This window comes from Aegilops tauschii, chromosome 7 (assembly GCF_002575655.3).
Source record: "Aegilops tauschii subsp. strangulata cultivar AL8/78 chromosome 7, Aet v6.0, whole genome shotgun sequence".
NCBI lineage: Eukaryota > Viridiplantae > Streptophyta > Magnoliopsida > Poales > Poaceae > Aegilops > Aegilops tauschii.
Window position 1 is genome coordinate 278,152,034 of NC_053041.3, and position 22,680 is coordinate 278,174,713.

General features: G+C 45.2%; 1 protein-coding gene across 1 annotated transcript; it reads left to right on the forward strand.

The window, feature by feature from the left end:
- Positions 1 to 8,872: 8,872 nt before the first annotated feature.
- On the forward strand, positions 8,873 to 16,704 carry LOC109753914 (protein HESO1). Its single transcript, XM_020312834.4, has 10 exons — positions 8,873 to 9,056; positions 9,433 to 9,464; positions 10,090 to 10,275; positions 10,996 to 11,175; positions 13,896 to 14,080; positions 14,191 to 14,286; positions 14,476 to 14,521; positions 14,649 to 14,755; positions 15,363 to 15,464; positions 15,551 to 16,704. The coding sequence occupies exons 1-10, from the start codon at positions 8,983 to 8,985 to the stop codon at positions 16,232 to 16,234; spliced, it is 1,692 nt and encodes a 563-aa protein (XP_020168423.1). The 5' UTR covers positions 8,873 to 8,982; the 3' UTR covers positions 16,235 to 16,704.
- Positions 16,705 to 22,680: the final 5,976 nt, after the last annotated feature.

The following is a 22,680-nucleotide window of genomic DNA, read 5'->3' on the forward strand; positions in this document are numbered from 1 at the left end:
GTAGGTTCATTGTTGTCTAGCAACATGACTTCCAAGACAGGATTACGTACCACTCTGAAGTAGTACGCATCCTTGTTGTCCTACGAGGTTTGGTAGTGACTTGATCTGAAGTTTCATGATCACTATCATAGGCTTCCACTTCAATTGGTGTAGGTGCCACAGGAACAACTTCTTGTGACCTGCTACACACTAGTTGAAGTGACGGTTCATAACCTCATCAAGTCTCCACCATCCTCCCACTCAATTCTTTCGAGAGAAACTTTTCCTCGAGAAAGGACCCGTTTCTAGAAACAATCACTTTTGCTTCCAGATCTGAAATAGGAGGTATACCCAACTGTTTTGGGTATTCTATGAAGATGCATTTATCCGCTTTGGGTTCGAGCTTATCAGCCTGAAACTTTTCCACATAAGCGTCGCAGCCCCAAACTTTTAAGAAATGACAGCTTAGGTTTCTCTAAACCATAGTTCATACAGTGTCGTCTCAACGGAATTGCGTGGTGCCCTATTTAAAGTGAATGCGGTTGTCTCTAATGCCTAACCCATAAACGATAGTGGTAATTTGATAAGAGACATCATGGTATGCACCATATCGAATAGGGTGCAGTTATGCTGTTCGGACACACCATCACACTATGGTGTTCCAGGCGGTATTAGTTGTGAAACAATTTCCACGATGTCTTAATTGTGTGCCAAATAACTCAGATATTCATCTCTATGATCGAATCACAGACATTTTATCCTCTTGTCACGACGATCTTCAACTTCACTCTGAAATTACTTGAACCTTTCAATAATTCAGACTTGTGTTTCATCAAGTAAATACACTTAGCATCTACTCAAATCATCTGTGAAGTAAGAACATAACGATATCCACGGCGTGCCTCAGCACTCATTGGACTGCACACATCAAATGTATTACTTCCAACAAGTTGCTCTCTTGTTCCATCTTACTGAAAACGAGGCCTTTCAGTCATCTTGCCCATGTGTTATGATTTGCATGTCTCAAGTGATTCAAAATCAAGTGAGTTCAAATGATCCATCTGTATGGAGTTTCTTCATGCATATCTACCAATAGACATGGTTCGCATGTCTCAATCTTTTCAAAAACGAGTGAGTCCAAAGATCCATCAACATGGAGCTTCTTCATGCGTTTTATACCAATATGACTCAAATGGCAGTGCCACAAGTATATGGTACTATCATTACTATTTTATATCTTTTGGCATGAACATGTGTATCACTACGATCGAGGTTCAATAAACCATTCATTTTAGGTGCAAGACCATTGAGGGTATTATTCAAATAAACAGAGTAACCATTATTCTCCTTAAATGAATAACCGTATTGCGGTAAACATAATCCAATCATGTCTATGCTCAACGCAAACACCAAATAACAATTATTTAGGTTTATTACCAATCCCGATGGTAGAGGGGGCGTACGATGTTTGATTACATCAACCTTGAAAACACTTCCAACACATATCGTCATCTCACCTTTAGCTAGTCTCCGTTTATTCCGTAGCCTTTTATTTCGAGTTACCAACACTTAACAACCGAACCGGTATCTAATACCCTGTTGCTACTAGGAGTACTAGTAAAGTACACATTAATATAATGTATATCCAATATACTTCTGTCGACCTTGCCTGCCTTCTCATCTACCAAGTATCTAGGGTAGTTCTGCTTCAGTGACCGTTCCCCTCATTACAGAAGCACTTAGTCTCGGGTTTGGGTTCAACCTTGGGTTTCTTCGCTGGAGCAGCAACTGATTTGCCGTTTCATGAAGTATCCCTTCTTGCCCTTGCCCTTCTTGAAACTAGTGGTTTTACTAACCATCAACAATTGATGCTCCTACTTGATTTCTACTTTCGCGGTGTCAAACATCGCGAGTTGCTCAAGGATCATCATGTCTATCCCTGATATGTTATAGTTCATCACGAAGCTCTAATAGCTTGGTGGCAGTGACTATGGAGAACCATCACTATCTCATCTGGAAGATTAACTCCCACTCGATTCAAGCGATTGTAGTACTCAGACAATCTGAGCACATGCTCAACGATTGAGCTTTTCTCCCTTAGTTTGCAGGCTTAAGAAACTTGTTAGAGGTCTCATACCTCTTGACGTGGGCACTAGTCTGAAATCCCAATTTTAGTCTTTGGAACATCTCATATGTTCTGCGATGTTTCAAAAACGTCTTTGGCGCCTCAATTCTAAACCGTTAGCATTACGCACTGAACTATTACGTAGTCATCAAAACGTGTATGTCAGATGTTCGCAACATCCACAAACCACGCTCGAGGTTCAGCACACCGAGCGGTGCATTAAGGACATAAGCCTTCTGTGCAGCAATGAGGACAATCCTCAGTTTACGGACCCAGTCCCGCATAATTGCTACTATCAACTTTCAACTAAATTTTCTCTAGGAACATATCTTAGTAGAACTAAAGCGTAAGCTACGGCATAATTTGCAAAGACCTTTTGACTATGTTCATGATAATTAAGTTCATCTGATTATTTAATGAACTCCCACTCAGATAGACATCCCTCTAGTCATCTAAGTGATACATGATCCGAGTCAACTAGGCCGTGTCCGATCATCACGTGAGACGGACTAGTCATCATCAGTGAACATCTCCATGTTGATCGTATATACTATACGACTAATGTTCGACCTTTCGGTCTCTTGTGTTCCGAGCCATGTCTGTACATGCTAGGCTCGTCAAGTCAACCTAAGTGTTTCGCATGTGTAAATCTGGCTTACACCTGTTGTATGCGAACGTTAGAATCTATCACACCCGATCATCACGTGGTGCTTCGAAACAACGAACCTTCGCAACGGTGCACAGTTAGGGGGAACACATCTCTTGAAATTTTAGTGAGGGATCACCTTATTTATGCTACCGTCGTTCTAAGCAAATAAGATGTAAACATGACAAACATCACATGCAAATCATAAAGTGACATGATATGGCCAATATCATCTTGCGCCTTTTGATATCCATCTTCGAGGCGCGGCATGATCACCTTCGTCACCGGCATGACACCATGATCTCCATCATCGTGTCTTCATGAAGTTGTCTCGCCAACTATTACTTCTACTACTATGGCTAACGGTTAGCAATAAAGTAAAGTAATTACATGGCATTTTTCATTGACACGCAGGTCATACAATAAATTAAGACAACTCCTATGGCTCCTGCCGGTTGTCATACTCATCGACATGCAAGTCGTGATTCCTATTACAAGAACATGATCAAGCTCATACATCACATATATATAATTCATCACATCCTTTTGGCCATATCACATCACATAGCATACCCTGCAAAAACTAATTGTTGTTGCATGTTTTACGTGGCTGCTATGGGTTTCTAGCAAGAACGTTTCTTACCTACGCAAAATCCACAACGGTGATATGCCAATTGCTATTTACCCTTCATAAGGACCCTCTTCATCGAATCCGATCCGACTAAAGTGGGAGAGACAGACACCCGCTAGCCACCTTATGCATCAAGTGCATGTTAGTCGGTGGAACCTGTCTCACGTAAGAGTACGTGTAAGGTCGGTCCGGGCCGCTTCATCCCACAATGCCGCCGAATCAAGATAAGACTAGTAACGGCAAGCAAATTGAACAAATCATCGCCCACAACTACTTTGTGTTCTACTCATGCATAGAATCTACGCATAGACCTAGCTCATGATGCCACTGTTGGGGAACGTAGCAGAAATTCAAAATTTTCTACGCATCACCAAGATCAATCTGTGGATTAACTAGCAACGAGAGAGAGGGGAGTGCATCTTCATACCCTTGAAGATCGCGATACGGAAGCGTTGCAAAAACGCGGTCGGTGGAGTCGTACACGAAGCGATTCAGATCGCGGCCGAATCCGATCTAAGCACCGAACAACGGTGCCTCCGCGTTCAACACACATGCAGCCCGGTGACGTCTCCCGCGCCTTGATCCAGCAAGGGAGAGGGAGAGGTTGGGGAAGACTCCGTCCAGCAGCAGCACGACGGCGTGGTGGTGGTGGAGGAGCGTGGCACTCTAGCAGGGCTTCGCCAAGCACTGCGAGAGACGAGGAGGGAGAGGGGTAGGGCTGAGCAAGAGAGAGGGAGACTCGTGTCTTCTGCAGCCCCAAAACCCCCACTATTTATAGGAGGAGGGGAGGAGGGTGCGCCCCCTCTAGGGTTCCCACCCCTAGGGGTGGCGGCCAGCCCTAGATTGGATGGAGGGGGCGGCCAAGAGGGGGAGAGAGGGGGGCGCGCCCTAGGGTGGGCCTTAGGCCCATCTGCGCCTAGGGTTTTCCCCCTTCCCCCCTTCCCTGCGCCTTGGGCCTCTTGTGGGAGGCGCACCAGCCCACCTAGGGGCTGGTCCCTTCCCACACTTGGCCCACGCAGGCCTCCGGGGTTGGTGGCCCCTCCCGGTAGACCCCCGAAACCCTCCGGTGGTCCCGGTACATTACCGGTGACGCCCGAAACTCTTCCGGTGGCCAAAACCTCACTTCCTATATATTATTCTTTACCTCCGGACCATTCCGGAACTCCTCGTGACGTCCGGGATCTCATCCGGGACTCCGAACAACATTCGGTAACCACGTATATCTATTCCCTATAACCCTAGCGTCATCGAACCTTAAGTGCGTAGACCCTACGGGTTCGGGAACCATGCAGACATGACCGAGATGTTCTCCGGCCAATAACCAACAGCGGGATCTGGATACCCATGTTGGCTCCCACATGTTCCACGATGATCTCATCGGATGAACCACGATGTCGGGGATTCAATCAATCCCGTATACAATTCCCTTTGTCAATGCCCGAGATTCGATCGCCGGTATGCCAATACCTCGTTCAATCTCGTTACCGGCAAGTCACTTTACTCGTTCCGTAATGCATGATCCCGTGACTAACTACTTAGTCACATTGAGCTCATTATGATGATGCATTACCGAGTGGGCCCAGAGATACCTCTCCGTCATACGGAGTGACAAATCTCAGTCTCGATTCGTACCAACCCAACAGACACTTTCGGAGATCCCTATAGTGTACCTTTATAGCCACCTAGTTACGTTGTGACGTTTGATACACCCAAAGCATTCCTACGGTATCCGGGAGTTGCACAATCTCATGGTCTAAGAAAATGATACTTGACATTAGAAAAGCTCTTAGCAAACGAACTACACGATCTTGTGTTATGCTTAGGATTGGGTCTTGTCCATCACATCATTCTCCTAATGATGTGATCCCGTTATCAATGACATCCAATGTCCATGGTCAGGAAACCATAAACATCTATTGATCAACGAGCTAGTCAACTAGAGGCTTACTAGGGACATGCTGTGGTCTATATATTCACACATGTATTACGGTTTCCAGTTAATACAATTATAGCATGAACAATAGATAATTATCATGAACAAGGAAATACAATAATAACCATTTTATTATTGCCTCTAGGGCATATTTCCAACAGGTTGGTGTCGTGAATTGGCGGCGTGCTGGTGCAATCGGCGTCCTCGTCAAGCGATAAGTGGAAGAAGCTAGCGACATCATGTGGATGTCCGGTGGCGCTGATGTAGCCGGCGTCCTCGCCAGATGAAGCGATGATGAAGTCTTGTACCGCGTCGTTGCAAACTCCGGTTTGGACAAAGATCTGTACACCATGAAGGGAGAAGCGAGTCTCGGGTTGCGTTGCAAGCGAGCTCCGGTTCCGCCACACCGTCTCCTCCAAGAACGTGGTGCAAAACCTGTACGCATGTGATCTGTTCGCCATTGACCTATCTGTCGGGGACGTGCACCTCATAAAGGAGGGACCGGTCATGGGCCGCGTCGCTGTAGACACTGGTTCCGTCGAGAATCTGTACGCCATGAAGGGAAAGGCGGGTCTTGGGCTGCGTCGTCGGCGAGCTCCAGTTTTGCCAGGCCGTCTCCTTCAAGAGCATGATGCAAAACCTGTATGCTTCTGTCTCCTTCGCCATGAACCTGTTCATCGTGGCCTTGTTCGTCGCAATCTGTGCGTCGCGACCTGTACACCATGGGCTATTCGCCGAGTGCCACGAAGGCCGCCATGGTAGAGCGCCGGGGCTAGCGGTTGGGCTGCGTCATTGAAGAGCTCCGACTGCTCCCTGAGTAATCTCCAGCCAAAACATGACACCTGAAAATGAAGGGCTTGGCATAGACGAACTCCGACGGTGTCGGTGCAGTTATCTGGTCCGATGAAGTCGATTTTGGCGGCAGCGACGCGATCGCACGAGCGTCGTCTCCGGTGGCCGACACGTACTCTCCATGCAGCGGATGCATGCCGACTGCGTTCATCCGTCGATGCGATATGGTCTTCTCTCGTCTGTGTGGCTCTCCGGCCGTGCGTTGTGAATGGATGGATCTCCTGATGGATGGATGTGTGCGTTGTGAAGGGCGGTGGCCTTGCGGCGTCTACGCGTGTGTGCGTCTCGCCCGATCTTGTCGATGCTGCCGCTAGGGCGCATCTCCTCTTGATCTTCTGTCCCTCGGCTCCCTCCGTCCTCCTCCTTCCGGCTGTTCTTCTTGTGTAGCACCTGACAGATGAAAGACGTAGACACATTGTAATATGTAGAAGTAGTCAGTGGGGCTTGGTCTGCTCCGGTTTCTTCATCTCCTCCTCCTGCGTCTGCATGCTCGCCATGGGCAGACCGCTGGCGTGGCCGATGTCTCTTCCTCCTCGGCTTGCCATCGTCGCCTCCTGGGCGTTCCTTCTGGATCCCTCCCGGTGCCTTCTGGTGCGAGGCCTCCGCTTCTGGGTGATGCCGCCTGCGTCGTCGTCTCTTGGCTGGGTGTCTTCTCTTTGGCCGCCTGCTAGACGAAAGCATACATATAGATCAAAAGAAGTTAGTCAGCAGGGTATGCATTGCTGCCCGTTCTTCATCTTGTCGGGTGCTTTGCTTGCTTTGAGCGTGTCCAATTTCAGATCGTTGGCAACGCACTCCCGCCGCCGTCGTCGCCGTGGCGTGTTCTTCTTCTCTGCCGCCACGACACCTCCAACACGGCGCCGCTGCGAGCAGCTCACAGCAGCTCACACGCAGTACGTGCCTTGCGAGTCGACACCGTCGCAGTCGGCCCGTCAGCGAACTCGAGACGAAGCCAGCGCCACCGCCGGCGCGGGGCGCGTCTCCTCTTGGCCGCGTCCGCTGCGTGCCGCCTAGCGTCCCCCTGGTCCTGCCTCTGGTTTCCTGGCGTACCGGGCGCACACGCCGTGCGCGCTGCCGCGGGAGCCTCCTCTCCTCTATTGTTTGTGCCCTTTTTTCTTCCCCTTTTGCAAATGGCTTTGTGAGTCTATATATAGGCAGAGCAGGGTGCCGCGTCCCGCCGTCGCTGATTGTTTTGCCATCCCGGATATCATGGGCTGTTTGAGCGGATAAACATTGAGCTTTGACCCTCGCTCAAGTTGATCCGATGCCACCGTAGCCCATGGGCAAAATACATGACGTGCACGTCGGGCCTGCAAAAATAAACATGGCACACATAACATGCATAATAGACCTGTCTTCTACGTGATCGTTCGGTGTTTATCTCTTGGAGGTCGACTGATATGCGTACGCGTATTCGGATACATATGCGTATTTGCCGGCCGTGCGGGTATTACGAGAGGTACAAATACAGGCGTATGGGTACCTGGGTCTATGTACGACCTGGCCGCGGCGTCTACGGAGATGCGAACTGCACCGAGTCGTCTGCAGGGTTAGCTTAAATTCGTACATGATCAATACGTGACTAGTGCAGGTCATAACATGCATGAGATAAATAAATAAATAAAACGTGTGGATGCATGCATCAGTACGTGAGGCAGTCATTAGTCACCGTGTATAGTGTATATACACGTAGGTGCACATGCAATTATCAAAAGTAGACATGCATAACCTGTACTCGGGAAATTCCTTCAAAACTAATAAATAAACTCCCTGAACCTGGACGTCTTCGGTTCGAGTCACCGTGGGCGCACTTTTTTGCCTTTTGAAAACAAAGAAACAAATAGGCAGATGGGCCGGCCCAGCGCGGAGGGTGTGTGCGCGCCCGTTTGCGAGAACACCTGTAACGGGGGAACCAGCCGCCTTTTCTCTGGGGATGAAAACGAAGCGGAAACGGACGGAACTGAGTGTTATCATATTTGTTTTCATATTTTTTCAGAAGCGGAAACGAATACAGAAACCCCGGAAATGAATACGGAAACAGATATTATAGGAAACGGACACGGAGCGAATACAAAGCGGATACGGAAACAGAAATATGCATTGATCGGAACTTAAAAACCCCTTGAATCATAGAGAAATACACACAAAAACAAACAAATTTAACGAGTTGTTAACATGGCTATAAAATAATATCATTATGTTAGCAACTTAGCGTAGTATTGTAGTAGTACTGGACAATTGCGTATAGGGTAAAGCTGAGTACATGTGTGGTAGTAGAAGTTGGGCCTTAGATCCATTCTACTAATTGTGTCATTGTGTTTTCTTTGGTGGTTGGACTACAAAGTAGCTATAGGTCTATACTAAAAACAGAAATTCCATATTCACGGAAACGGAAAGTTCCATTTCCATGCATGTTTCACCGAAAAACACCGTTTCGTTTTTTTCCGTTTCCGCATAAAAAATTCCATTTCCATTTACGTTTTGCAAATTTTTGTTTCCGTTTCTATTTTTCCTCCGAAAAAACGTAAAGTTTCCACCCCATTTTCATCCCTACTTCTCCCGTGTTGGGACTTGGGAGTAGAGTTGGATTGGGCTGTGCACCTATGAATCGTCAAAATCATCTCAAGAAAAAAAACCCTATGAATCCTCAAAAACCGAAAAAAAACCCTATGTGACCGGAGCCGTGGGGTCCACCCGTCAGCGACTTGCTGGCTATTCGCAGGCTTTGCGGTTTTGTTGACCTTTCCACCGGTGACCTCCTTACCCTGCCGGCTCGCCAGCGTCGCCGATCCCGCCGGCTCTCTCCGTCCCACTCCATGGCGTCGGTGACCGTTACGCCTCTTTCCGCGCCCGAACCCGAGCCCTCAGCTCGCCCCGACAACCTTCCCCGGTCAGCTTCGCCCCCCTCTTCCTCCCCTTGCTTAGAGCTGTTTTATTGCCGTTCATATTCTAGATTGAATTCTGATGAGGTTTCCGTTTGTTAGATTGAATTCTAGCCGAGACCAAACTGTAGCCACAGGAAGGCAGGATTTTACTTGGTTGGTCGAAAAAAAGTTTTTTTACTTGTTTGATTAAATTCTAAGTCAGATTTTGGGTGGACTTTATATACAGTCTGTTATTAGTTGAAAAAAAGATGTGTGCTTGCGCTTGAGAAATTGCTGCCACGTGTTACTGTATCATATATGAACATGTACTAGGCTGGTGATGAAGAAATTTTCTGTTCTGTGATGTGTAACGCGAACTTCCTTTTCTCTGGAATCCTGCAGGCCCAGCGTGGCAATTTCATGGGATACCCAAGGTACCGTCTCTCATTCTGGTGGCTCTCTGAAGCATAGCAAACGGAAGATTCTATTCAGTGTTCATCCTTTATTCTCTATTTATGGAGTAGACCACGGTGGAGAGCAATGTGGGCATGTAATCCATCGTGTAGAATTATTACATGGAGCTGTACCAACTGTGATGCAGTTTGAAAGGACCTTCCTTCTGCTACTGTAGAAAGTCCTGGTAGTCGGTTGGTCGGTCATGAACCCCAATTCTATTGGATGGTAAAGTGCGGGCTGACGTATGCTATGCTATATCCTTTGAATTGTGTGTTGGATCCAATAGTGTATACTAAAGTAGCTCATTAAATCTTGTGGGATCTAACGAGCCATAGTAGGTTCGTTGTGCACTTATTTTAATTCTCTATTTTCCTTTGGCGAACTTATTTTCCTTGTCGCTTCTGTAGACTTTCCAAAAGTGTACAAATGTAACTTCCGTTTAAAGCACAAATGTAACCTCGCTGAGCTTTGAAATTCCCAAACAGTTGGGGTGATGTCTTTTAGCATACTTGTGACCTGCAATTGGGCTTCAGCTGCATGATTTGCTGTTGCCATTTACATTAGGTGTGGTACTGTCTGATTTCAATTTTGGATTACGTGCAGCTCTATGCAAGCATGCGGAAACCTGCGAGTTGGGATCAGAGGCATTCCTGATTGATCCTGCCCTGCTTCCAACTCTAGAAGGTCTACTTCTAGAAACATATGCGATGTTGCGCCCAAAGCCAGTTGAGTATGAGCAACGACGTACTATGATAGACGTCTTCAACAAAATTGCCAAAGACATTTTTGGTAAGAGATGTTCCTGTCTGTTACCATTTGGGTCAAGAAATTATACTATCAAACTTTCTGTATTTTCAATTATTATGCCTAATTGTTGTTAACATGTACAGTAAAATTTTATAGATATGTATACGGATTGAAATCATCACATTCATGCCTGGTTTTAGAACACCTGTGATCTTATAGATTACATGCAGATGTTCAAGTATGTGAGTTCACTGGCAGTCAAGCAAAGATGCAAATACTTAAGTAACAGTGTCTCACTATTTCAGATACCTGCCAGCTAAGATGAATATGTGACAACTGCAGATTTCACCATGTACTTCATTTATGGAAGCTTATGCCTTGATGAGTTGATGTACTAGGAATATATTGGTAGGACATAAAGAGTCCTTTTGTTGTATTCTGTGAAGAAATATAAGAGCATTTAGGGAGTACATTATAGAGCATGAGGGAAAAAGTACATTCTGAAATCTGAGCATACATCTTTTGTGCCTGTTGGGTTAGTGGTATTTGGTTTTGATTTTTTAAGTGTATTAAATTCCAACGGAGTCAACCTCTTTTTTGAGGTAGTTGATTAGTTAATGCCAGTACATGTTCTCCAAATTTTTATATGTAACAGGCTATCACTATCCTGATATTATTTTTACTAGGAAGGTTTTGTCTCCCATATGAATATATGAAATTTGCGTGATGGTGTGACCTATTTCTTGTGATGTTTCATTTCAGGTAAAAAAGATGATTTTCCAGTTGTGGAACCGTTTGGGTCATTCACAATGGATCTATTTACTACTAAAAGTGATCTTGATCTCTCTGTCAACTTTAGCAATGATATGGATGGTCAATTTGCTCGCAAGGACAAGATTTCTGTTATTAGAAAGTTCGCAAAAGTCCTACATAAGCATCAGAGTAATTACTACTGTCTTATCTTCATATCTCTCCTAGCATTTGTATGTCTACTCATCTTTCATTGGAGATTCAAGTTCATTAAACACGCATTCATAAATTGTCATTCCATCTTATTTACAAAATTATGTATTGGACCTGATAGATTTAAAGAAGGGACGTAGACTGGCATAGCGATTGCATACATTATGTGTGAAGATCTTGAGGTTACCATAATTTGTTCTAAAAGTACATAGCTACAGAAGTAACCGTAAGAGAAACTGCTCATGCAATAAAATGATGCTCATCTTCTACTTAGCTTGCACCGACATGTGTAGGCAACAGTTTTATGATGCGTTATGGCACTGCAATATAACATTTGCTGAAAACACCGACACATAAACACTATTAGGTGCATGCCAAAATCGTTTTGAAAGAAAAGTTCAGAACTGTATCATGTAATGCATATTATTGACAACCTTAGTTTGGTGTCTACGTGAGTTTCATATTTAGCCCTGCAGAATGTTAATCTGGATTCATCCCGTTGAAAGCCAAAATGTTCTAAATGCGAAATCGTTATATGCAGTAAGCCTACAGTTTTGCTAATTCGAGGTGCATTTTTTTCTATATAGAATCCTATATACCTGAGAGAGTGATCCCCATTTCTTCTATTTATCTCAAGATGCAACTATGCCACCTCAACATCCAACCGTGCATGCAAAAAAGGCCACCTCAACATGCTAACATCCATGAGGAATGATCCACCACAACACGCACCCATGCATGTGAATATTATTACACTAATTATATTCCATAACTATCTTAAATGTGTACAATAATCAAATATTGTTCCAACTTGATCAAATATATAGCAAATAATTCCCCCAACAATGTGCGGGGTATCATCTAGTTCCACCAATACCTGGGGTCATAATTTATCTATCTATATCTATATCTATACCTCTATATCTACTAATAAAGCAAGGTGCGTTTCTCCGAATTTTTGATCCGTTCACCCATATTATTATTTTTGATTTATAAATTGATCAGTGCCGTTATTGGGCCACGTTCATTGTAAGTGAAAAAACGTTTCGTGGGTTGTTCCCCCGATCCTCTCACGTGAGGTGCCCTGTTTTCTTGCTTGAGGTGGCGGCCGGCCCAGTAAAAAAAATTGGCGTGGGTGTGGAGCCCAAAGGGTACATCCAACTGAGCTACCCCATACTATGTGTACAAGTAATGGTTCTTTTGCTTATTAAAAATACCACCTCGCTTCCTTGCATCCTTTCCTACCAATTTATATACGTCTTAATTCGTAATCATCAACAAGCAGTCGCTGCAATACGAGGATAACGGGCTTTGCATGGGCCAATGGGAGAGAGATAAAGATAATGAGGCGTTACAACCAGCAGCGTCAATCATAGCGGCCACCGTGAACGAGCACAAGAAAAAGAGTCATAACCTTGTCACGATGGATAGGACGTGGCTTGCCGTGTGCATGCGAGGCGACGAGTCGTGCTGAGAACCTATAAATCGGTCATGCATCGGCGCTTGTGGGCTAATTAAACGGAATTCTATGAGACATGCAATTAAATGAGCACAATGCACGTGCATGATGTGTGCTGGTTGTGTGCTAAATAAACAGGAGACATGCATAATTAAAGGATCACATTGGTTCGTATCGAGTGACTAGGCTGATATGGGCTAACTAATTAAACGACATAATTAAAGGAGATCGATGCACATGCATGATGATGTTGGCGAATTAAACAGCTTGAGGGTTGTATTGAGGGCCCCTTTGGCGTTGTGCTTTCACATACAATTATCACTAAATTCGAGTAGACCTAAGAGTGCTCCCCAGTGCATTACATCTTAGGTTATATCATACTCCCTCTGTCTGGAAACACATGTCGCTCAAACGGATGTATCTAGCACGTCTAGATACATCCATTGAGCGACAAGTATTTCCGGACGGAGGGAGTATGTGTTAAATATTTATATAGATATAGCCTCTAATGGATTGCATCTTATTTTTGCTGTCGGCGCTATTTCACAAATGATGAGTGGTTGATAAACCTCGGTAGGTGAACCTCCTTGCCACCGAGTGGCACCATCTAGTTGTTGTTGTGTGGCGTTGTTGGCCGTTTTGGTGGACTGCGCAACTACCGTTTTCTTCGTAGTGTGGCATAAGGCGTTGTGTTTGCACATACGTGTCTCACTAAATATAAGTATATATAAGTATACATCATTTTTTTCTCCCGTTGCAACTACCGTTATACATCATTTTTTTCTCCCGTTGCGACTACCGTTTTCTTTGTAGTGTGGCATAAGGCGTTGTTTTTACACATACATGTCTCACTAAATATAAGTATACATCATTTTTTTCTACCGTTGCAATGCACGGGCATGTGTGCTAGTTATTTTATAATGTCCAGTTTATGTAAAAAAACAAAGATTTAAAATTTTATCCATTTCTTGTGTTGTCTCTTTGTATAAACCGCAAGATATGACATGTACCAAACATGTAAAATCGGAAGAATTATAATTGGCTATATTGAACAAGTTTCATTCGAGGCAAGGCTGCCTGTCATTTACAATTTAATAGCATCAACATTGCTTGGATAGATGTCCGCAAACTGTGTAGTCCATTTTGTGTTGGGCATATAACCAACTGCTTAGCAGAAGCCTTTTGTTGCTACTGTCGATGTCTTCCTTACTTCTTATCTTTCTTGTATTGTTAATTTCAGGCCGTGGTCGTTGTTATGGGGTTTTACCTGTTTTAAGTGCTATAGTTCCTGTACTGAAGGTTACTGATAAGGGAACTGGGGTTGAATGTGATATTTCAGTCGAAAACAAAGATGGCATGTCAAGATCGATGATATTTAAACTTGTTTCTTCAATTGATGAAAGATTTCAGATACTTTGTTATCTGGTATTTCAATCCTGTCTTGATGTTTATTTTTGGAAAGTATAACTAGCATTATACTCCCCTTGAAGTTATCTATCTAAAAGATATGAAATTATTTTCTGTTTATTCTGCAGATGAAGTTCTGGGCTAAGACACATGATGTTAATTGTCCCAAAGATCGAACGATGAGCTCGATGGCAATTATCTCCTTAGTTGCTTTCCATTTACAGGTAAAGTGAGATTGTTACCTTTATTTGATTTTCTGTTCAAACTTCATGATCGGAGTACATTGGATATAGCTTAGCTGTTGTATAGAATTTTCCATTAGAGGGGCCCAGGCTGAGACTTGAGGCTTAATTATTTTTCTTTTTGAACAAAAATAAATGAGTGCACTTATGAATTGTAAATGTGGAGTGCAGACCCGGCATCCTCCAATATTACCTGCATTTTCCGGCTTACTGAAAGGTACCTCCTCTATTGATGTACATGTCATTCTTTTTGGCTCTTTGCAACTACATTTGCTGTTGTCATATTTTTATCATCTGATTACTGATTAAAAACTAACAGTAAGATATTTTATACCCATTTATAGATGGTGCAGACTTTGCAAGTGTCCAGAGAAACGTTGTGCTATTCAAGGGGTTTGGGAGCACTAATAAAGAATCCGTTGCTGAACTTTTTGTATCACTAATGAGTAAAGTGAGTTATTTATAGTTTGCTTCAATTTTTGATAGGAAGATATCAGGTGCAAAAGCACAATTTGGTGCACCCATGTTTTTTTGTCGATGAATGTACTTTTGACAATGTTCCTATTATACTTCCAGTTACCTCCTGCAGCAAACATCTCCACTTGATCTTAACTTCAGCACATGTTCAGCCTCTAAACTTACCTGACCCTGCTGGAATGGGATGACATTTTTTTTTGCGGGCGGGAATGGGATGACATTGTTCAGTTTGAGCTATGACATTGTTGTCATTTGCCCTTCAGAACATTTTCCTGTGAAATATGGTGATCAAGTAACCTGATTATTCAATATTGTGACCCTGTTTCCACAGAGAACATGATTAAACCACCTGATTCCATCGTGCAGTGTATAGCTTGTCCTCGTTTAACGCACAGCTGTTTTTAGCTCCTTTTTTCTGGCTATGTGCATGTGGCTACGTATGGGCACCTTGCAAAAATAAAATAAAATAAATGCAATTGTTCATTCATGCCACATAGCTCGCATCCTAGTTTCATCGTGGCCTCATCTTGACTTTTCAATGGTCAACATGCTCAAATATACTCTTGTCTTCTCTTGTGCAGCTACTAGCAGTAAAGGATTTATGGGAGCAAGGGCTTTGTGCCAGCAATTTTGATGGATTCTGGATCTCAAAGACCTGGAACAGAGGAATTGGTAACTTGAGTGTAAGTTTTGTGTGAATTCTGATTGTGACTTCTCAATAAATCCTGCAGAGCATTGTTTATTTGATTTGATACGTTCATTTTTGCAGGTGGAAGACTTCTTGGACAGATCTCAGAATTTTGCCAGATCAGTAGGGAAGGTGGAGATGCAGAACATCTGTGAATGCCTAAAGGATACTGTTTCCAAATTGACTGATTTCTTTAGGGGTAAAATTGATGCACTGACACTGAAGATCCTCATTTTTGGGGCGTTAAATCAGGATGTGCCAGTCAGTCACCCCAGTCCAAAACATGTTAAGAGCAAGAGGAAGAGGGAGTTGCGACATGACCCCGGAAACAGTGAGAAGCAGCAAAAGAAAGTGAAGCACACTGCACAACGTGGCCGCGCTGCTAACAGGACTGATTCTATTTTACCAACTCCCACTGTATTTATGCCTCATGTGCATCAAGTAGGTTCTACCCAACCATTTAATCAGATTGTGCATCCATCTCAGCTTCCGATTCCTCCTCGGCTTTCCTATGGGTTGCCACAAGCACACTTTCATCCAGGTCCTCATATGATAGGACAACCTCATGGTAGTTTCATCTACTCGACAGATCCTGGGATTCAACTGCAGCAGCAAGCCCGGCATATGTTTGTTCCTTTGCCAGTCCACCAGCCAGCGATTAATAGGTCGTTTCACCCCCATGGTTTCAACGGGGCACATGAGGTCCTGTATGATGACAATAGCTGGTTACCTTACGGAATCAATCCGAATTACAGGAGGGTATGACAGGTGCAGCAGCTTGAGGGGGGCGGTGTAGCCAGCTAATTGGTGGGGAACTGTGGAGTTGATGTGTTGTAGAATGAAATGTGCATTAGCATTCATGTAACAAGTTGTTTTGTCCAAAGTGACGGCGAAAGGGAAACCGAAAGCTTTTCTATGTTGGTCTGCGGTGAGCAGATTGTAAGTTTATTCTAGACTTGGTAATTGCTCAGCGTTGAAATATTTTTGGTTAGGAGCCTGGGTGAAGATTTGAGATGGCCAGGTAGATAGCACTGCAGCAAAGAACAAACCAGAGTAGCTGCTGCCAACTGTTTGCCCATGTCTGTTTTGTAATGAATGAGCGAACCTATCAGTTCGTATGAAGCAACTGTTGTAATTCAGCTGACAAACCAGAGTAGCTGCTGCCAACTGTTTGCCCATGTCTGTTTTGTAATGAATGAGCGAACCTATCAGTTCGTATGAAGCAACTGTTGTAATTCAGCTGTAGCAGTTTGATTGGTTCTCTGCTGTCATCATCCTTATTATTGTCTAATGCAGTTACATCATTAACTAATTTTAGTGTTGGTCGATCGGCCATCTGAGAGGACAAGACTGGTGGAATCTGCGTGCAAATTGCGGCTAGGAAGCTTGTTGGTTATCAACAAGTCCATTCCGCCTTGTTTTTTCTTGAGAACAAGTCCATTCCGCCCATTGTATGTATGATCCGGCGGCCCACCGTAATTTATAGGCCGGGGTTCAGTCCTGACGAAGACGACGACAAAACTTGGGGTTAGGCCAACTCGAACCCACCATCATAAAGGCACGTCTGTTTTGTCTGGATTTTGTCTGTTTGAGCAGGGCAATGAAAGTGTGTCCGGCGATTTTCTTGGATGCGCTGGACATGCACCTAACACACAGACGCATCTGATTGTCAAGGTCGGCTGGTGCCCGTTCATCAACGACATTTTGATACATTGGGTACATTTACCAATTCTTCCCTAGAAGAGCAAGATCAAAAAAACAAAAACTACAATTAGACATTTTAAAAGATATCCAACTTTCATAACTGCTTCTACTAGTTGGATTAATATCTTGTATGTCCTCATTGTTGATCCGTGGCTTCTCCAGCTTGCGCACTTCTATCTTCTTCGACTCCAAATACGTAGACGTTGCTTCGCATCTAATCTCATCTCTAGCCTCTATTCTAGCAACGAGTGCACGGACATCTAGCAAATTTCGAGATAACAATAGATCGATATATTCTCCCCGTAGAAAGAAAATAAAATAGATCGATATATTCTACTTCCCAATACCAAAACTTGCATCCACCCTACACACAAATTTGAGTATAAGCAATGCGAGCTACCAAAAATGTGCTGAATCCGGGAGCACAACCGAATCAAAAGAAGCACACACCCCATCTTTTTTGCCCTTGAAGAACACCCATCCGGAATGTTCCGGCGTGGTAGAAACGCGGCGCACGACCTGCCCCGGGTAGTCGTCGCACTTTATGAGCGGCAACGGTGAGCCAATGAGCCGCTGGGCCAGCGCCGAGCCCAAGCGGCGGCCATGTGTGTCTTTGCCAGTGAACTGCCGACGGGATACATTCGAGCGGCTAGAGGCGGATGCATCATCATGCTAGAGGTGGTGGCATTGCCGGGGCAGTGCGGTCCGGTACCCGGCCAATCCATGGCAAGGCGCAGTCGGCGCAGCCAGTATGCGGCAAATCCGGGGGCTGGATGCGCCAAATCCCGCCGTCGTAGATCTACTGTATGGCTGCCGGCGTCGGGGCGAGAGAGGCGCAAATCTGGTTGTTGTGCTTTGGGCGGCCGGGCTGGACAGCGAGGCGGCCGCGAAAATGGGCGGCGGTTGTGGCAGGGGTAGGGGGCGGGGGCAGCGGGATGGGGAAGGAGAAGAGAAAAAGAGGCGTCTGTGTCCCTGATGGCCGGGCCAGGAGAGGACAAGGGCATGTGTCCCTGAAAGTGCAACTATCCGTGGGTGGTTTTGGTAATTCCTAACACAATATAGCTCATTGAACTAATTCTATCTCAAGATGATTATTTCATAAATTTCAATGATTGGCATGGCATGCACTAGGAATGTGGACCCCTCAAAATGCTAAGGACACATATTGGCAAAAGCTCAAGACTCTACTTTTTCATTTTAGTGATCCAAGATCACATTGAGTCCATAGGAAAAGCCAATACTATTAAAAGGGGATGAGGTGTTGCTTAATGGCTTGCTTGCTCAAAATGCTTAGTGATATGCTCCAAAAGCCCTCAACCACTTTCTCATTTCCACATATATCCCAAACCAAAAGTCAAACTCGGCCCCACCGATTTGATCTATCCGGCGCCACCGAGTTCATTTGACATAGCCACTGCCAGAAACCCTAGTCAGTTCGGTCTCACCGATAGGGATCTCGGTCTCACCGAGATGGGATTGCAAACTCTTTGTTTCCCTTCGTAACGTTTCGGTCCAACCGAGATGAGCGATCAGTCCCACCGATTTCGCAATGCAAACTCTCTGTTTCCCTTTCGTAATGTTTCGGTCTCACCGAAATGAGCGATTCGGTCCCACCGAGTTTGCCTGACCAACTCTTTGTTTGACTATTACAGAAATCGATCCTACCGAGTTTGTGTGATCGGTCTCACCGAGATTACGTTATGCCTTCACCCTAATGAAATTGGTCCCACCGAGTTGACATGTCGGTCCCACCGAAAAGCCTAACGTTCATATTTTGAACTAAATCGGTCTAACCGAGTTTCATGATTCGGTCTCACCGGGTTTGGCAAATTGTGTGTAACGACTAGATTTTGTGTGGAGGCTATATATACCCCTCCACCCACTCTTCATTCATGGAGAGATCCATCAGAACGTGCCTACTGTAACGCCCACGATGCGGCTGTATCTCCCACGTGTCGAGACACGACTTAGAGGCATAACCGCATAGTGGTTTTGTCGCAAGAAGGGTCATCTTCACACAATCCCATGTAATGAACAAGAATGGAATAAAGAGTTGGCTTACAATCGCCACTTCACACAATACATGAATATAATTCATACATCATCCAAAATACACACATAGAGACCGACTACGGTCAAGATCCAGATGAAAATAAGACAATCCCAAATGCTAGATCCCCGATCGTCCCAACTGGGCTCCACTACTGATCATCAGGAAAAGACACATAGTAACGACCACGTTCCTCGTCGAACTCCCACTTGAGATCGACCCCATCATCTGCACTGGCATCGTCGGCACCTGCAACTGTTTTGGTAGAATCTGTGAGTCACGAGGACTCAGCAATCTCACACCCGCGAGATCAAGACTATTTAAGCTTAAAGGGAAGGATGGTGTAATGAGGTGGAGCTGCAGCGGCAATAAGCATATATGGTGGCTAGCATACGCAAAAGAGAGCGAGAAGAGAAGCAACGGAACGGTCGTCATCTAGCAATGACCAAGAAGTGATCCTGAACTCCTACTTACGTCATACATAACTCAGACCGTGTTAACCTCCCGGACTCCGCCGAGAAGAGACCATCACGGCTACACATGCAGTTGATGTATTTTAATTGGGTCAAGTGACAAGTTCTCTACAACCGGACATTAACAAATTCCCATCTGCCTCATAACCGCGGGCACGACTTTTGAAAGATAATACCCTGCAGGGGTGTCCCAACTTAGCCCATCATAAGCTCTCACGGTCAACGAAGGATAAACCTTCTCCCGGAAAGACCCGATCAGTCTCGGAATCCCGGTTTACAAGACATTTCGACAATGGTAAAACAAGACCAGCAAAGCCGCCCGAATGTGCCGACAAATCCCGATAGGAGCTGCACATATCTCGTTCTCAGGGCACACCGGATGAGCAGTCCGTACAACTAAAACCAATTCTCGAGTTTCCCCAAGGTGGCGCTGCAAAGGGCTCTAGTTTGGACCAGCACTCAGAGGAACACTGGCCCGGGGGTTTAAATAAAGATGACCCTCGGGCTCTAGAAAACCCGGGGGAAAAGGCTTAGGTGGCAAATGGTAAAACCAAGGTTGGGCCTTGCTGGAGGAGTTTTATTCAAGGCGAACTGTCAAGGGGGTCCCATAAATCACCCGACCGCGTAAGGAACGCAAACTCAAGGAACATAATACCGGTATGACAGTAACTAGGGCGGCAAGAGTGCAACAAAACACCAGGCATAAGGCCGAGCCTTCCACCCTTTACCAAAATATATAGATGCATTAATTAAATAAGAGATATTGTGATATCCCAACATATACATGTTCCAACATGGAACAATACTTCAACTTCACCTGCAACTAGCAACGCTATAAGAAGGGCTGAGCAACAACGGTAACTTAGCCAAACAACGGTTTGCTAGGAAAGGATGGTTAGGGGCTGACATGGCAATATGGGAGACATGATATAGCAAGTGATAGGTAGCGTAGCATGGCAATAGAGCGAACAACTAGCAAAGCAAAGATAGAAGTGATTTCGAGGGGTGGTCATCTTGCCTGCAAGGTTCTCAGAGTTGTCGAAAGCTTGATCCTCGTAAGCATACTCAACAGGTTCCTCGTTCACGAACTCGTCTCCCGGCTCTACCCAAGACAAGAACACAAGCAACGAAACCACAATCAATCACGAGAAATGCACAAGCAACATGATGCAAAACATGTATGATATGCAAGATATGATATGCGATGCGTATGCGTGCTCCGGAAGGAAAATGATGAACAAGGCAGTAACTTGGCAAACCAAGCATGCCACTGGAAAGATGAGATGATTTCGGTCGAAATCGATATAAAGATCACCGGGAACGGATGCACGGTTTGCAAATGGCAAGCAAAACAAGAATGACACGAATCTGCGATTAACAGCATGATAGCACTTAAAATGCAACAAGCAACAATGCTACAGCACTCCAACATAGCAAAAAAGCATATGACAGTAATCTACAGGAGATGCTTGACAAAATATGAACACTGAGCTACGGCTAGTTCACAACATAACAAGCTCAAACAAGCATGGCAAAAGTGCAAAAGATAACAGGATCACAGACTTGGTGAAATTACTGGACATGGCAGAAAACAGCATCAGGTAGCAATTTTCAGAGCACGAAATCAACATGCTACAGGAAATTAACATGGCAAAACAAGGCATGTAAGTATTCTAATAAATGCATATGACGGAAGTCCCTTACTGACCATAAGCCAAAAAGGACCAGAAGATATGATGGCAAGCATGTAAACATAGCAAGTTTCGTTATCAGGTTTCAGACTTAGCAGAAAACAGAGATTGGCAGAAATAATAATATGAGGGCATCTTGGTGAGATTGATGCACTCACTACAGAGAAACGCATGACAAAACAAGCATACCTACAGCAAGATGGCATGCTTATGAAGCTATCCATGGCAAGAACACAAGCATAGCATGTATGGATCAACTACAATAAGCTTGGCAAAATTGCATATCATGTTAAGAATCTGCCAGAAATATTTTATAGCAAAAGTAGAGCAAGATTGAGTCATGCTATGGCACTCCATAATTGCAAAAAAGGGCAGGAATGGATCAATTACAACAATATCTACAAAACATCCTTACTGGACATCTCCAAAATATGCATGGATCTCTCTATAGCATCAAGTTTACATGGCAACAAAATAACAGCAGACAAAGACGGAGAAATCACCAAGTCTCTGAAATCAGAAACATTACGGGGCCTAGTTTGCATGATTGTGATAGTCACTACAGAGATCACAAAAATACAAGGCATACACCACTGGAAAGATGGAATGACATACAACAAAACACATGTAGAGCTCATGCCCATAAGATGCACAGATTAAATGATACAAAAATGACAAATCTCCAAGTTCTGATAAAAACCAGAAGGTAACAGCAACTAGCCCTCTTGCAACAGATATTTGGGCATCAAGATGACCTCTAATGAACATGGTGAAATTGAGAAAATTGTAGAGCATCACGAGACGAACAATTTGACATATTGCACGTGCGAAACGGAGCTACATGTAAAGAGTTATACAATGATGAAAAATGCACCAGAACGTGAAAGTTTCCAGACTTAGTGAAATTTTGAGGGGGGCTCGGGGTCAACCTTCGCAGTTGACCCAGATCGGACCGAGGCCGGGCGTCGTCGCCGGAGCCGAGGTCGCCGGCGCGAGGGAGGCCGAGGGGGACAGCGAGGAGGCGCCGGAGGGGGCACGCCGACGCGGTGGAGGAGAGGGCGGTGCGGGTCGCCGGAGTGGAGGCCGCGGGCGGAGGCGGGGTCGCCGGACGGCGGCGCGGCGGAGGCCGGCGACGGCGCGGGCAGGCGGCGGGGCAGCGGGTGCGGCGGCGTCGGCGGAGAGGCAGGCGGCGGTGCGCAGGCCGGCGGCGGGGGAGGCGCGCGGGCGCGGCCCGGAGGAGAGGGCGCGGTTGCGGGCGGCGTACGGGCCGGTGGGCCGGCGGCGGGCTCGCGG